Source organism: Podarcis erhardii (assembly GCF_964252035.2).
Source record: "Podarcis erhardii genome assembly, chromosome: 8".
Taxonomy (NCBI): Eukaryota; Metazoa; Chordata; class Lepidosauria; order Squamata; family Lacertidae; genus Podarcis; species Podarcis erhardii.
This window is the reverse complement of record NC_138499.1, coordinates 35,451,116-35,467,462: the sequence shown is the minus strand read 5'-3', so window position 1 is coordinate 35,467,462 and position 16,347 is coordinate 35,451,116. Positions and strand designations below refer to the sequence as shown.

Here is a 16,347-nt window from a genome sequence, read left to right as displayed (position 1 = left end):
AAATGTCCAGAGGTCCTTCAACATTCCTTCATTTTGTTCAACTCTGACAGTTAAAATATTTCACTGAGCTTGGTTCAACTTAAACAGATTCTGTTCTAATGCATGAGAATATTTCTTTACAGCAATATAATTACCTGGAAATAAAAGACTTCATTACATGTGAAGGGGGTTTCACAGTAGGAGGAATCATAGAATCATAGAGTTGGAAGAGACCACAAGGGCCATCGAGTCCAACCCCCTGCCAAGCAGGACTGTACTTCTGGCTCCACCCCTACAGTTCCAAGCCCCACCCCCTGACATCCACACATAGAATAAATATTTGAATTCAGGAAGCCCATACGCATATATTTCCCCTATGCAGGCATGGTGGGGCAAGGGTTAGGGTTACCATGTGAAAGATTACATTCCACCAATGTAATGGGTATCATGACCCCACCAAAAAGTACCAAGAACATAAAGCAAGATTGTGGATAATAATTACTTAATGGTGGCCTTCAGTGCAGGAAAAGCTTATAAACACTACAGGGGTGTGGGAGAACAGTTCCCACAACACATTTCAGCAGGTAGGTTACAGCATCCTCTTTCTGAGTTACGTGTTCATCAGTGTTCATCACCAGACATTTTCTTGCCACCTCAAACAAGAGGGGAACTAAAATATTTATCTTCATACATGGAAAGATAAATGTGGTTTGTATATTTGCAATAAAATGTAACTTTTTAAAAGTTTTAAAATATTTAATACATAGAAACCACCATTATATTGTGCCAGATAGAGAAATTCTGCATGGCAAAATTTTAATGGAAGCAGATGTTCTTTTCTAGGGTTATCTTCTTTAAGGAGTATCCAAAAAACAGCAGGTGGGATAATAGACATTTTGTTTCAGCTTTCTATTTCTGCCTGTGGGTCAATGTGGATCATTTTTCTGACCATTTGTAGAAGTTTGAAATCCCTGCTACCTATCCCCCTCTGCTCAGCTCGCTGCTGAATAGATGGTGCACTGATCTTTTTATTGGTTGGTAATGGATTTGGTTTGATTGCTTGACACAAGAACAATAGAAGGATAAACAATTCCATTTGTGGCCATGAAATTCCCCATCTGTTTAGTGTGTTTGTGCCCGGGACAAACTGGACGGAGACAGATGAACTAGCCAGCCGAGTCTGATGTTAATGACATCAGTCATAAAAGCAGAACATGTGGCACAATAAATCAAAAACTAATTGAACTTGGGGCTGATTATATTGATTGCTCCCTGAACATTTTAAATACTCCAGTGTTTTCTAGAACAACAGCTTTTATCCCCCTTCCCAACAGATTTGGTACCATGGGACAGTTTGGAAACAAGTGGCACAAATCCTGTACTAATGTTGGTCCTGCTTTCTTTGTGAGTCCACAACTCTCATATAAAGCAAGAACTATAGTATTTGGCTCAGGCTCATGAGTTGAATGTTGATGTCCTCCCTTTAAAATTCTATTGTATTGTAGTAGTGGCAGCAAGTTATATTTCCAGGACATCAGGCCCCTGGGATTGCTAATACCTGCTACAGTTTCTGACCCAGAATAGCTAGACTAACCCTGTATGTGCATTTCACACACCTACAAACAAAAAAAGTGCTTTTGTGTGTGCTTAGGTGACAACTCCTCAACCACTATTTTAAAAAGACCCTTTCCCAAAATATTAATATAACATTTACAAGACTATCTGGTACACTCATCACTGTGGTATTCCCACAATGAAAATGCTAAACCCAGGCACCTGAAGTGAATTTATACTTGACGACATAAGAATCAAATTGGGGAGGGAGGGGCAGTGATTTTGGTGGGCCTAACTCCTGAGTAAGTGGGTGTAGCGTATCACCTGGTGTCCGTTATTGGTTTTGGTTTTTTTGTTTTTGCAAGAGCTCAACACCTCAGCAAACCAGGCCACCTATTAAAAGAGCTAAATGTAGATTTGAGTGCTTAAGTCCAAGCATCTATATTTGAAAACGTTGATCTCAGAGCTGAAAGGCCTTATCCCACTGCCTTGTGAAACAAGAAACATTTTAAAGTAAAATATGTTCTTATTGCAGCATGTATTAGGTGTTTTTTTTTAATTTTCCATTTAGAAAATTATTCTATGTTTATTTTTTTAATGAGTATATGCCTGGCTCTGTCACTCCCACAAATCTTGTAAACCATCCTGTGATCTTTGGATGAAGGGTGACATAGAAAATTAATTAATAATAACAACAACAACAATAATAATAATAAATGTCTTATTTCATAATTCCTCGTCTATACACAAAATGCAAGCATTCCTTCAGGTCGCCACTTACTATTGGGAGAAGGTGCCTGTAACTTGTTTGGTAACAGAGAGAGGCTATGCAAATAAAATATTACTTGCATGGCTGTGGTTTTAAGGAACAGCAAAATCAAACCCTGGCGTGAGCAGAATTCATACAAAGGCAGACTGGGGTTGAAAATGTTGCAATGAAGAATGTAGAATGAGATGAGATCACAGCATCAGTCTCTCCTTTGTGGACGTGGACAATGATCACAGAGCCAGATGGGATTAGTGAAACCTATTTACCAGAAGTTCAGAGCAGTTGCATGAAGCCGATAGGCAGCCAGGAGGGAGAGGTGAAAAATGCACCAGATTTACAGTTGCAGTGATGAAAATTTAGAAGTCTTCACTGTGATTTCTTCCAAATGTGAGTACCACGCAACCAGTTCTATTGCCAGGGGTTGAGTGTTTATTGAAATGGAATGTTAGGGGAAAACCTTCAAAATGGTAAATTCAGATGTGTGCTCACTGTATTGTACTTGCTGTGTAGTGATCTCTGATTCCCCAACTCCTCCCCCCCCCCCTCCGTTCGCCCTTTCCTTGGAGAAAATGAAAGCAGAAGTCTAGATAGGCTAGGCAGTGGAAGTATTTCTACAGAAACAAACTGTGCAATTGGTGTGCTTAATTCCATGTGGCTTTGTTCCTAGGCATCCAATATTACCATTAAGATGAGAAATCATAAAGTTAGGAGTATTGAAAAATGAAGCCCTGAATAGTTAATATGTAGAAAATGACTCTATATGGCTACGACCTACTGGGTCAAAGGAGACAGCATTTTCAAATTTGTGTTCTGGGACTGATTGTACATTTAACCTTAGCATTTACTTGTCACAAAGAGCAAACGTCAGACAAAGATCAATATGCATTCAGGAGAACAATAGTTTTTCAACACCTTGTGTCCGAAGGGAGATAGATTTCTCATGGGAAACTCTGTACGGAAAAGTGTAGTCTTAATATTTATTTGCAAGCCCCAGTTGCTCTTTTCAGATTTATTATGATGGTGTTTTTATTAAAATGCAAATGAAATTATGAGTGGGGGCCCAAGCTTATTATCCTTGGAGTTCTTTCGTACATGCGTGTGCGCGCACCCAAATATCTTTATAAAAATGGATTTTCATTGTGTGGTGGTTTTTTTCCAAATTACCCCCAAATTTGCTTCCAGTTCCACTATCCCTTTTACTGCTAGTGGGGTGCAATGTTGATTGTACAACCAAAGCCCCATCTCACAGCTTCACCAAACCACTACACCAGTACCAGGAGAGCTTGGTTTGTTAGTGGAAAACACATTATGGGGCTGAGGGTCTTTATTTTACCCCATTCATTCCAGAGAACCCACCTTGCTTTCTAGGCCTGAGTCAGAAAACTGGATTTTCTATAGGGGCATAATTATTTTCTGGCAGGGTTCCCACTATTTTAACATTAATTTAGCAGGAAGAAATTCAACAGGAAAAGCTCTTCTTGGCCTGAAGATGCAGAAAAAGCTAATCTCAGTTGCATATCTGTCTGTTGCACAATTGCTTAAAGGCAACAGTCTAGGCAAGGCAGGAGGGGATGAGGGGCAACTCGAGCTTTGACTGAAATAGGAAGGATTTCAAAGTAGTTGTGTGTGTTTTTTAATGGCCAAGTCTGGTTGTTACTTAAGGGAATCGTTTGTAGGAGGTCAGGGCAGAAGGTGTATTTGGGAGAGGATATCCTACAAATCTGATTTTGCAAGGATGGGGGGGGGGGAGTCCCAGAAACGTTTTCTGCACAAGGCATCAGCTTGATAGGATGATTGCATGAAAGTGAAGGCCCCTGTAGCTGATATGCAAACGAAAGAAATCTCGCTTGGAAATTTGGCAAGTGAAGTTTTTCTGAGCCATGCAGCACTATAGCAAGGCAACCCCGTTTCACTTTACCTGTCTTAAGGTGTACCTGCTTGTATCTGTATCCTTCTGAAGGGCACTCTTCACATACTTAGAAACACTTACTGACACAAAATGTGCCAGTACCCTTCAGTACATAATTTGATGGACCATTAGACTGATTCAGTATCAAGCAGCTCCTTATGCCTTTATTTCATGGCAGGCCAAAGTGAATTGTCAGCTTGGCTCCCATCTTCATGAACAACTGTTTCTTAAGCAGCCTATTCAAGAAGTATTACCTCTGTTAGAACTTTTCCTTTCTTTGTCTTTGGGTAAGGCAATTTGCTGCTTTCCTCGCCTGCAGATGTACAGCATTTTGGCTGGGAAGATTACAATGGGCAAGCTAAAAATATGCCAGATGGATATTTATAAAGCACTCCTTGCTACTTAATCTGGAGCATCATTAATGTAATTAAAAACTGCATTCGAAAAAGAATGAATATGCAAATATTTTTTCATTGTCCTCTGCTTTCAATAAGATGCAAGGAAAACTATATAAAGACTGCATATACTTTTACATACGCTTAAAATCTTTCTAACACCTCTGTTTCGTTTAAACTTCTGTGACTGATGCATGTGAACCATCACTTGCTCCATGTAATATTAGCTGTTGCTTCCATGGCTTTGTGAGTGTACGGAGTTATTTTATTGAATGACTAGCTGATTAAATTAAGAACCACCTTAAGGATTGGGAATGGGTACTGTTCTGATTTAAGCCACATCCCCAGAAAACAAGAGATGGGGGCTCTCTTTTTTTCTGTGGCTATTTTCATCCCAGTTAACAGGTTGCAACAGATCAGAACAACACAGAAAGAAAATGCAAAGCAAATAAGACTGAAATCAGGAGCACAAGAACATTCTACAGAATAAGCAGAACAATTGTATTCCATGATTAAAAGTTTAACAGACAAAACAGCTTTTACTTGGTCCCAAAGTAATGGGATCCCACATATAGATAGCTCTCAAGAAAGGCTTCCCTGGTTGTCAATGTTATGCTTTAAAAAAAAAAAAAAGCCCCCCCCCCCCCAAGTTCTGAATTTGAATTGGTTTTATCTCTCAAATGCTGGAGGAGGGCAACCCTAACACTCCTGATCCCACAACTTCTCTCAGCAATATCACTTTAGTCTATCTTTGATGTCACTCAGGGCCAGCTCCACTGCGTAGAGTCCCTGTGAAATGGCCCTGTAGTGGAATTGTATTAGTGGGCTTCTCCTTCTTTGAGTGAGCCCTGGTGTGCTTATCTGATAACACCAGTGGATGCTGGTAGAAGCAGCACTCCAATTAGTGCCAGACAGCTGTGAGCCACCATTTTAACTTCCCACAATGCCCCACATATGGTGTTGCTGCAGAGCACTGTGGGAAATTAAAATGGCAACTCCCAGGCCCAATTATCTAGTACTAATCAGAGGGAGGGGGGGGGATACCCACTGAAGGCAGTGCAGAGAAGGTTCTACCAGGTGGGTCTGAGCTGCTCTCTTGGGATGCTACATTTTGACAAGGAAAGTTAAACAATCTCTTCAGTTCATGCTGATGTTTCCATTGTTTTTGTAGCATGTAGCCCAGTCAGAAGAAAAGCCAAAAGTACTCAATGCATCCTGCCGAAAAAGGTAAGGAAACTGTTGCTTATTAAAGAGGGTATTTCTTGTCCACTGAAGCAGAACATAGATCTCTCGAGATCATGGTGTGGAAACAACATATGCACTGGTACAAAAAACAAAAAAAACAAAACCCAAACCCTGACATGGTTCATAAATTGCATGTAGGTTTTAAGGAAATTTCAAATGCAGCCTTTTCTACAACAAAAAACAACAAAAAAACCCACTATTGGGAATTACTGGGCAGAAGAGAGTGGACTTAATCCTTCTGTCTGCAAATGATTTGCACCAGGCCATTTTAAACAAGTTTCATCCATCTGGGCTTAATTCTGGTTACAGAGCCCAGCTGCATAATAAACAGTCTAGAAGGGCATGTACAGAGAAAAATCAGCTGGCCAAGAGAGGTTACATACCTCTACACCTCAGCTTCTGACCTGCTCTCATGTTTATATCACCTTGGCAAACATAAGATCTGGGTGGAACAGGCATTTGGCACGATAACACAACCACAAGCACATATCAACCTCAAGCACATCTGAAAATCGCACTCTGATCTGGAAGCCTCACAGCCACCAGTATCTGCTGGATGTAGTTGGAAGCAAGCTGTGTTGATTCACAAGTGGGAAAGAAAGGCACTTGTTTATGAGTTCCTTCCAGGTCTGAGTTTGGGCATCCAAATAAGCTCCTGAAGCAAAAGTAAGTGAACCCTGGCTCAAATTAATTGTGCTCCTCTGCTAATAATATAAACCACCTGGGAACTGATATCTAATGGCAGTATAAACATATAATAAATAAATTGGACAAACTAAAAATGTGCAATCATACCAATGAATGGCAAATATATATAGTACAACATGAAGGGAGATTTTGAGGCCCAACTCCCGCCCCCCCCCCTTACAATGCAAAATATGGAAAATTAATTCCTAAAAAAACTTGCCGCTTTACCTGTTCTTAGCAGCCTGAAATGATAGGACTTATTTCACCCTGGTAATCTTCATGGGTCCCCTTGTTTAATCCCAGACAAGGCAAAAATAGCAAGCACCCTTGGAAGCCTGCCAGAGTCTTTAACAGCAATAGCACTTTGAGTGTGCCAGGGCAGGGTTAAGTGCTGCTCAGTCATATGACCATCCCTGTGAATTAACCTCAGATGCCTCAACATTAACCGTTTCCTGATAGCAATGGTGTTTTAAAGACTCTCCATGTGTCTGGGGGAATCCTACACAACCACTTTCCAGCAAAACATGAACATACCAGTTTGTCATTAATTCTTTGCATTGTATGTACATCTCAGATCTGCAGGGTCCATTTGTTTTGAAGATGAATAGGACTGAGCTATTTTAAACGAGGGCCTCCCCTTCTCCCTTTTCTTATGTCACAAGCCCCTTTAAAATCAGCGAGGAGAAACTTATGACGAGAGTGAGTCCTGCTGCCAAAGTGCACACCATCACAGAACAGTGGTACCTCGGGTTAAGTACTTAATTCATTCCGAAGGTCCGTTCTTAACCTGAAACTGTTCTTAACCTGAAGCACCACTTTAGCTAATGGGGTCTCCTGCTGCTGCCATGCCGCCGGAGCACGATTTCTGTTTTCATCCTGAAGCAAAATTCTTAAGCTGAAGCACTATTTCTGGGTTAGCGGAGTCTGTAACCTGAAGTGTATGTAACCCAAGGTATCACTGTATGTATTAACAGCCTATCTTCTAAACTCAGAACAGTCCTCACCAACCTGGTGCCCTCCCTCCAGACTTTTTGGGTCACAACTACCATCAGCCCCAGCCAGCACAGTCTGCTGAAGGCACCAGGATTGGTGAAACTGGGCTGGTGGGAGTCTTCATCAAAACAACTGGAGGGCCCCAGGTTGGTAACGGTTGAGCTAGAATATCCATACTATCAGAGGCAGGTTTAAGGGAACACAACCAGTTTGGTTGCACTAGGCGTGGGATTTTGGAAGTGCCACAGCCATGAGGTAGAATCAGCGGCACTGTGATAGAATGTGACATCGTGACATCATGAGGTCATGACTTTACATTGCGGTGGTGGCTCTTCCAAGGCCTCGCAGGGTCTCAGAGATAATGTCCGAGACCTCATGAGACTTCCAAAAATGACTACCAGTTTCTACCAGAAGTCAGATTTGGAGGCCTGGCAGGGCCTCTGACGTCATCTGGGAGGCTGTGTTGGGGCTTTGACGTGACTTCTGGTAACTTTTGTGGGTTCCCTGGCACCCAGAGCCTCCTAGACCTATGGGTAGAATCCAAGGCAAGGGGCAGGTTTTGGAATATGAATAGATGCTAGGAGATGATATATTTATTACAGGCTTCCTCAAACTCGGCCCTCCAGATGTTTTGAGACTACATTTCCCATCATCCCTGACCACTGGTCCTGCTAGCTAGGGATCAGGGAGTTGTAGGCCAAAAACATCTGGAGGGCCGAGTGTGAGGAAGCCTGATTTATCAGATATTATCCTTCCTTCCCCCTGATCAGCAGAGTGCCATCCCTTTACAGCTTACAAGGAAGTTTAGATAGGCTAGTTTTTGGCATTACACAGCCACTGCTGAAATTTGAGACTCCAAATTCCGCCACTGATACTAATGAATAATGAGCAACAATCCAACCAGAGTTAGGCACTTTTAAATGTTGTAGGAGAGTTGAGGAGGTTTTTAGTCCTTTCCCCCATTGACACTGATGGAACATTCTATGAGTGATTTTCAAAATAAGTGCTTAGCATTGAATTGGCTCAGTCTTCTAGATTGTTAAGTTATTGTAGTTTTCTATAATGGAGACATTAATTCTTTAAATAAGCAAAATAATAACAGTGAAGCAAGTGAAAGACTTGCATAGTACAAATTAATTTAGTTTTGGCTTCTGGAGCTGAATTGGTTTTAGTTCCAATTTTTTTGTGATGCACAGCTTTCCTATTTTCCTTCTTCCTGTTGGTTTTATCAGTATTTTTTCTATTGTTTGTAAAAGCCAGCTCTCCCTCATTGTTTGTAAATTGTAGTTGTTGGCTTATTGAAGAATAACATGAAAATAGCCACTGAAAGTGTTTTGAAAGGCTTTCTGCTGCAGGACTCCACACAGTGCAAGAAGAAAAGCTTGCCTGGCAAATGGAACAAGTAGCTGCTGCTGAAACAAATAATATCTTTTAAAAATCATAAATCAAATATTTAGGGAGCTGCTTTCTAATGCTTCTTAGTTTGGATGAGACTGCCATTCATCTGAATAATGGCCAAACTCACATTAGCTTTTCTGATACAATTAGAAAAGAAAAGTGACTTCAAGATAATCCCAGAGATTTACCTTGCGTGTTCATAATGACCTAGAGAAGCTTGAAATCCTGTTTAGATCTAAACTGTGCTACCACAGACTTGGCTTCCTGACCTACATAAGTTATCCCAACTTATTACTGCATGGCATTAGGCCCACATATACCCAAGTGATTTGGACATATTCTGTTTTCTAAAAAAGAAAAGAGAATAGTATTGGTAGTAAATGAAACAAACACATATGGAATAATCATCATCAATCCTTATTACGGTCCAGAGACCCAACAAATCATTACAAAGCAATACACAATTCATACAGCCTACCTCCAGGTTAAACAATCATTTTGTTCAGAATATAGGGATTATTTGTTCTTGCAACCACCGATAAAAACTTTGCGACTGCTAATGTTCTAGCATTTGTCCGGTCTTCCAATAGGAACCTGACATAGTGAGCCTCTGATTTTCCTGGGAAAGGTACCAGCAAGGGTAGTATCAGTTCAGCCCTGGCTTGCTCATATTTTGCACAATGCAACAAAATATGTTTTATGGAATCGATGTCTTGAGCACATGAGCAAAGTCTGTCCTGGTAGGGAACTCCTATCAACCTGCCATCCAACACTGCAGAAGGAAAGACGTTTAGTCTGGCTTTGGCGAAAAGCCTTTGATAGTTTGGTACTGTCAGGTTTTTGATGTAAGATGTTAACTTAAAGACATACTCATATTGTACTCCTACTGCCAGCAGACTACAGACTGTGTGTGATCGAGATCGCAAGTCACTGTGTGCATTATCCCATAACTTTGCTTTAACATCTTTTGGGCACCTTCATAACCCAGGTAATACAGTTGGGGGGGGGTGACAGACCAATAGAGGTGGCTTTTTTAGCCATGGTTTTCTGCCATTTGCTGACAAATTCCTAATAGCGTCTCATTGTTATAAAATAGGCACTATCCTTGCATTACAGGAGGAACATAGTTGTCACCCCTCTGTGGTAGTTTCCTACTTCAGTAACATCAGAACCCATATTAATTGAGTCACTTGAGATGGATCAAATGACATGGTCATTTTCCATAGAAGCATTGTCTGCCTTCAAGTAGACAGAACAATGCAGGCATGGGACCTAGCCAAACAATGACGACAACTTATTTCTTGTACCCCGCCCATCTGACTGGGTTGCCCCAGTCACTCTGGGCAGCTCCTATCTCTTCCACGTGATCTGTTGGGTCTGCCATGACTCCAGAGCCCAGCAGTGACCAGGACAAGTTAGAGGCTACAGAGTCAACATTTGACCTGATGATGGTGATCAGGGGACCACTGAATCCAAAGCAGGCAGGCAGAAGCCTGTAAACTGGATCCCACAGTATCATGACCCATAGAACCAGGCCCAAGACCCTCATGGGTGCCTTATGCTGGACCCAAGTAGTTTTCAAATTATATTGTCAGTCCAATGGTGCAGGAAGCACACTAGACAATATTCTCTTTTTCCTGGTTGGGAGAGAGGGAGAGATTTCTCTGTCTAACCCTTTTATTGCACTCTTGCTAACTTTAAGCCTTTTAGATAACTGTAGAAATATAGAGGAGTAACATAATAGGCTATCAGCTTACTTACAGTTTTCATAATGATAATATAGCAGAACTTTTAATTATTGTTTTATGGGCAAAGAGGACAGCAATGCTTATTCTACACTATAATTACTACAGGTTATGCATAGACTCAGGCACTGAATCTGTACACGGCACATGTAATTAGACGGTTTCACCTCTTCCCTGTAGGTGGTAGCAGTGTCTGACTATCATCTTCAGGGGACAGAGGAGCTGCTGTCACACCAAGGGGATCTCATTCAAGTCTTCTGCAAAGATGAAGAAGGGCAGGGATTCAGTCATGTGCAGAACAGGCAGCAAGGATTCTTCCCTAGTCCCTCCAAATGTTCTGCAAGACACAGTAAGTCTCAGCAATATATTTAGTACTCAGGCTTACTAACTGTCCAGACGTATGGCCTTGCAATAAAAAAAATGAGGCCTTTGGTACTGAAAAGAGTTTTGTTTTTGTTTTTGGGGGTTTTTTGCAGCATGAGTCAAACACAAAACATCTTTGATACAGCATTCAACTTTTCCATTTGAAAAAGTCAATGTTAAATAATATTCTATTGGGAGCCACCCAGAGTGGCTGGGAAAACCCAGCCAGATGGGCGGGGTATTATTATTATTATTATTATTATTATTATTATTACTATTATTATTATTATTACCATTATTCATTCATTCATTCATTCATTTTTATTATTATATAATGAGCATTGCTGGTAACAATGCTGCAGGATGTATATTAGCCTACAGAAAAAGGATCTGTGTGGATAATCCTGCTGTCCATTTTAATCAGAATGGAAGACAGTTCCACCATGAAAGTATTAAGGAAGAATATCAGAGAAATATATGATGCTCAAACATGCCTATAGAAGGCAGAATATCACAGGAAGGGATGGTTGTTCCTTATCTCCACAGAATAGGACATATGTTATTTCAAGTGTCCTTTCCAACTCTACAATTCTATGATCACGCTTTCAAGTTCTGTTGCCAGTGAGGTCACTTATATTTGAAATACTGATTTGGCAAGCGGAGGTCTCATAGCAAGAAGGAGTGTGTGAAAAAGCTACATTTCCCTGCTATTAAATTTCCGCCTCCACTCAGTGCTGCAGTTAGGTAATTTTAGTTTCTGGTCTTTCTGGAGCCCCCCTTTTTAGATTGTTGTGTGTGTTGCTTCATAATATGGTTGAGGTCCTCCTGTTCATTCTGCTATGTGGGTCTCTGGACTTGTGCCTTAATGTCCTTTTCTGATGGCATCACTGCCACAACCAGTCACTCTCATTTCTGAGGACAGTGGTCCCAGGAGTCGGCTGCAGACAGCCTTTATAGGGTCCCACAGCCCTCCCACCTGGCCTGGCTGGATTGGCCAGGATTCAAATAAGGCTATGGCGGAAAGCCCACCAATCTCCAACGGCTGGACTGGGATTCCTCAGACCAGCCACCTCATCCTAGTGTCCCTTCCAAGGGGGAGGAGCCCAGCATGATGGTTACTTGTGACCAGGTAAGCAGCCATTTTCATTCATCAGCAGCATTTATACCCATATGGACGAATGACCAATTCCACAGTCCACATTCCAGTTCTCTCTACAGTGCATTTTACCCAACGTTTCCCCTTTCTGTTTTTCATTGCAGCTGGAATTTCTAAACAAAGGTCATTCTGCTATAGCAGTAGCCTGCCAGATGCAAAGACTTTGGTAAGTAACACATACGTAAAATAAAACCAACTACCTCTGTGCAATATCATGTGACTCCTGATGATTGCTACAAGTCCTGTGTTTCAGTCAAAAATTCATGTAACATCCTTAATCTTCTTATAAAAGAAGTCTTTGCACTTACATTAATCACCTCCTCCTTCCAATACAAAAAAGATCAAAATCAAAGCTTGCAAACACACACAAAAAACCTGTAATACAAATCTAAAGAAATTATCAGACAACACAAGCATTAAATTTTTTTTACATGATGCATACAAATCCAGCAATTATATGAAAGGATAGCAATATTAAGATGATATTGGCATTGGTGTATCAGATATAATCTTTTCTCAGCCTCCCAACACCACACTATCTAGTCTCACTATTTGTTGATTGATTTTTAAAGTTTATATCCTGCCCACTTTATAAAATAATCCAAATTGGCTGACAGTATATCTATGAAAACTGTTATTTTATGGGTGAACAAACAGTCCAAGCTTCAACTATTAGGGTCACCCACTGATGTCTGCCATGCATATATGATGTCAACATTCCCTCTTCTACCAAGTTGCTAGATGTGTGCTAGCTATTATTGTGTTCTGTTTTTATTGCATCTTGACATTTTTATTTTATTCCCCCCTCCCCATTTCCCTATAATTTAGCAGCCGCAGGGCTCCCCAGTCTCCCATCACAATGCAAGATGGATTGCAGCCACAGAACCAGCCATGAGGGATAGTGTATTTGCAGACGAGTAAGTTTCTTTCCGTTACCCTCTCCTCTAATTCCACAACTATTACTTGGGCTACCAAACTCAAAGTCTGTAAGAACCAATGACACACTACTCAGACTGAAGATCACTGACATTCCAAAATGCAACTTTTAAGAAGTTAAAGAGTATCTGTAAATAAGTAAAAGGGGAAAGAGTCCAAAGGCTGCTGGAAGAGCATACTTTACATGCACAAGATTCCAAACATAATCCACAACATCCCATACATGCTTACCTAGAAGGAAGTCCCATTGAATGCAATGGGATTTACTGCTGAGCAGGCATATATAGGATTGCACTGTTATTTTCTATTTTCATTGTAAGTTTTTTATTCTGGTCCAGGATTAATTAATCTGCTGTGCTGGTTTTTAATGCTCAAATGCTATCATATGATCTTCTTCTGCTTTGATGTTTCATATGTCTTTAAATTTAAGTGATCATTGCCTTGCAAGGACAACGGGTCCTGAAAGGCAGGGTGGAAAAGCATTAAATAAACAGCAGGCGTCCAAAGATTTTGCCTGAAATGTCAGGGTTTTCTGTACTACAAACTTTTTTTTAAGGCAGTTTAATTGTCATGGCTTCTCCAAGGAACATTGGGAACTATAGTTTGGTGAAGGAATGTTGGGAACTATAGTTTGGTGAAGGTGCAGAAAATTCCATTAGAGCAGCTTTCCCCAACCTGGTGTCCTCTAGGTATCTTGGACTATAGCTCCCATCGGCCCCATTTGGCATGGCCTTGCTGGCTGGGGCTGATAGAAGCTGTTGCCCAAAACATCTGAACAAGAGATGATGCTTAGGAGGCTGCTCTCATGGATACAGTTAGAATTGCATATATATATATATATATATATATATATATATATATATATATATATATTATTTATATATAATTTTTAACAAATAGTATTTTAACAATAGAAGACAAAAATGGTGGGGGGAAAAGTTTTAGTAAATCGTTTGACAAAACGGTGAACACCAAATAAATATTCTGAAGGAACTTAATCTTGAAATGTTGAATCTGTTCCCACTTTCAACTATAGGCACAGAAGGTCCTTGCAGAAAAATACTGAAGATGACATAAGTCCAACTCAAGGAACGGAGGAGGCCTCTTTACCTCTAACGGGCAGCATTTTGCATGGAACACCAAGCCTCCTGCGGAAAATATGGATGAAACATAAAAAGAAGTCGGAATATTTGGGGGCCACAAACAGTGCCTTTGAGGCAGACTGACAACCCTCAGCCTTGCTTGTGCAAGCAGAGGGTTCTTCAACAAAATACAGAAAAGCTGTCACATTTACCTGATAACGGATGTAGTGTGGCACACACTTATCCCAAAAAACAAAACAAAACAAAACTTCTACAGAATCCACGGGGGGTGGGGTGGGCGAGTTTAAAGACTGCATCCTATGCAAACAATTCAGCTCATATATTTTGCACATGCTTCTTGTTAACAGATTCAACTGTGATCATTGCATCAATCCAGCATTTCTTATTCTATCCTGGTTCATCTGGATTTGTTGGAAAAGGCCAAGAGAAATTACTGTATCCTCAACAGACCTCACATCAACGACACAGTGCCATTTAAAGTACAGTCCTGCAATTTATCATGCAATGCTACTTTGGCAAATGATTTCTTTAAATCAGTGATATGCAGGCTTTCAGGTTCAGAATCAACTTGTTTGCTTAGGAACCTCTGAGCATGACAGAGGATTCGCAGAAGAATTCTACTGCAATCATTCAGTTCACGTAAATGAACTGTTCACCTACTGTTGCACCACATCAACAGAGAGTGCACCCTTGCACAGAGATGAGGGAATCTGTGGAGCTCCAGAGATTCCTGGACTCCAACCTCCATCAGTCCCAGGCAGCATGGCCAATGGTCAGGGATGATGGGGGTTGTAGTCCAGCCCACCATATCATATGCTCAACACTCAAGGTGGTGGTCAACCTGCCTTTCCTGTTTTCTATTACTGATATTCTCATCAATGCCTGCTCCACTCTTTCTCACACACATGCAAACGTTAAACTTCCAAAGAACTCTTGGGTTCTTTGGTTTGAAACTGTTGCTCTAAGCTATGCCCAGTTACCAGAACTGGCCTTTGCTGCCTGAGGCAACATACAAGATGGTGTCCCTCCTCCCCATTCGACATACAGAAGCCATGGAGCTGGCAGTATAATCTGACATTGACACTGATGCCAGAAAAGCATCTTCCGCCACACATGAGGCCAGCAGGCTAACTTAGGGATGTCAAGATAAGCTATGTGGAGAAGGGTCATAGCTTTGCATGCAGAAGGTACTGGGTTCAATCATTGGCAAATCCAAGTAGGGCTGGGAATGTCCACTGTCTGAAACCCTGGAGAGCCACTGTTGGCCAAGGCAGACTGAGCTAGAAGGACCAGTGGTCTGATTCAGTAAAAGGCAGCTACCTAGGTGGCACACATTCTGCCTTCCAGCACCTTGCTGATGTTTGCTCACTGCTCTGCCTGATGTTTGCTTGCTGCCAACTCAAAAGCTGCAACACAGCAGTAGCAATGGGAGCATGCGGCATGAGAGCAGAGCAACACACGCACACATGTGGAAAATCTGCTGGAAGATGTGGGGTGGCCACCTCTATGCCTGTTTGGCTCAGTCAAGGACCTTTCCTAATCCTGCTATTTGTGATACACTGGAAGAAGGTAGTAGGACAAACAGCCCAGGTTGAAAGATTTATCACAAGGTACCACTTGGCTCATGAAGATGAGAGTGATCAGAATGACTGTACCCTGGTTTCTCTTCAAATCGTATAAATCTTTCAACTTTTACTAAAGATCAGAATGACTTTCACTGTCCCCTAGCATTTGCCACCTGAGACACCTGCCTCATAGTAGGACCAGCCTGAGCAGCTGATTTTTTTCTGATTTAAAAAAACAAAACCATTAAAGAATGCACCACTCTGTGCAGCCATGTATCATCACATCCAAAACATTATGTTGCCAGAAAACGTAATAACTAAATTCATTGAATAACAGTGCATCAGTGGCTAGTTAGCAGGAAAGTCTTACATGTGGAAAAGCCCCTACTTTAGCTTTTGGTTATATGTGAAATAATAGCTTTAAACAGTATTGAGATGGGGAATGCGCGTTATTATATATTCTGTCCACAATTGTTGTATTTTAAAACATGTTTTCTTCTAATTTATTTAATTTATAAGTCAGAGGTATCTAATGTCAGATTTCAAAAAA

At 41.1% G+C, this 16,347-nt stretch overlaps 1 protein-coding gene across 2 annotated transcripts; it reads left to right on the top strand.

Annotated features, from left to right (window-relative positions):
• Nucleotides 1-252: 252 nt before the first annotated feature.
• On the top strand, nucleotides 253-14,685 carry VXN (vexin). Of its 2 annotated transcripts, none has more exons than XM_081874811.1 (6): nucleotides 253-2,689; nucleotides 5,778-5,833; nucleotides 10,855-11,023; nucleotides 12,298-12,359; nucleotides 13,025-13,110; nucleotides 14,166-14,685. In XM_081874811.1, the coding sequence occupies exons 1-6, from the start codon at nucleotides 2,626-2,628 to the stop codon at nucleotides 14,353-14,355; spliced, it is 627 nt and encodes a 208-aa protein (XP_081730937.1). In that variant the 5' UTR covers nucleotides 253-2,625; the 3' UTR covers nucleotides 14,356-14,685. The 2 variants fall into 2 exon arrangements, with proteins under 2 accessions (XP_081730937.1, XP_081730936.1); XM_081874810.1 differs by having other exon boundaries at nucleotides 13,022-13,110.
• The last annotated feature ends 1,662 nt before the right edge of the window (nucleotides 14,686-16,347 follow it).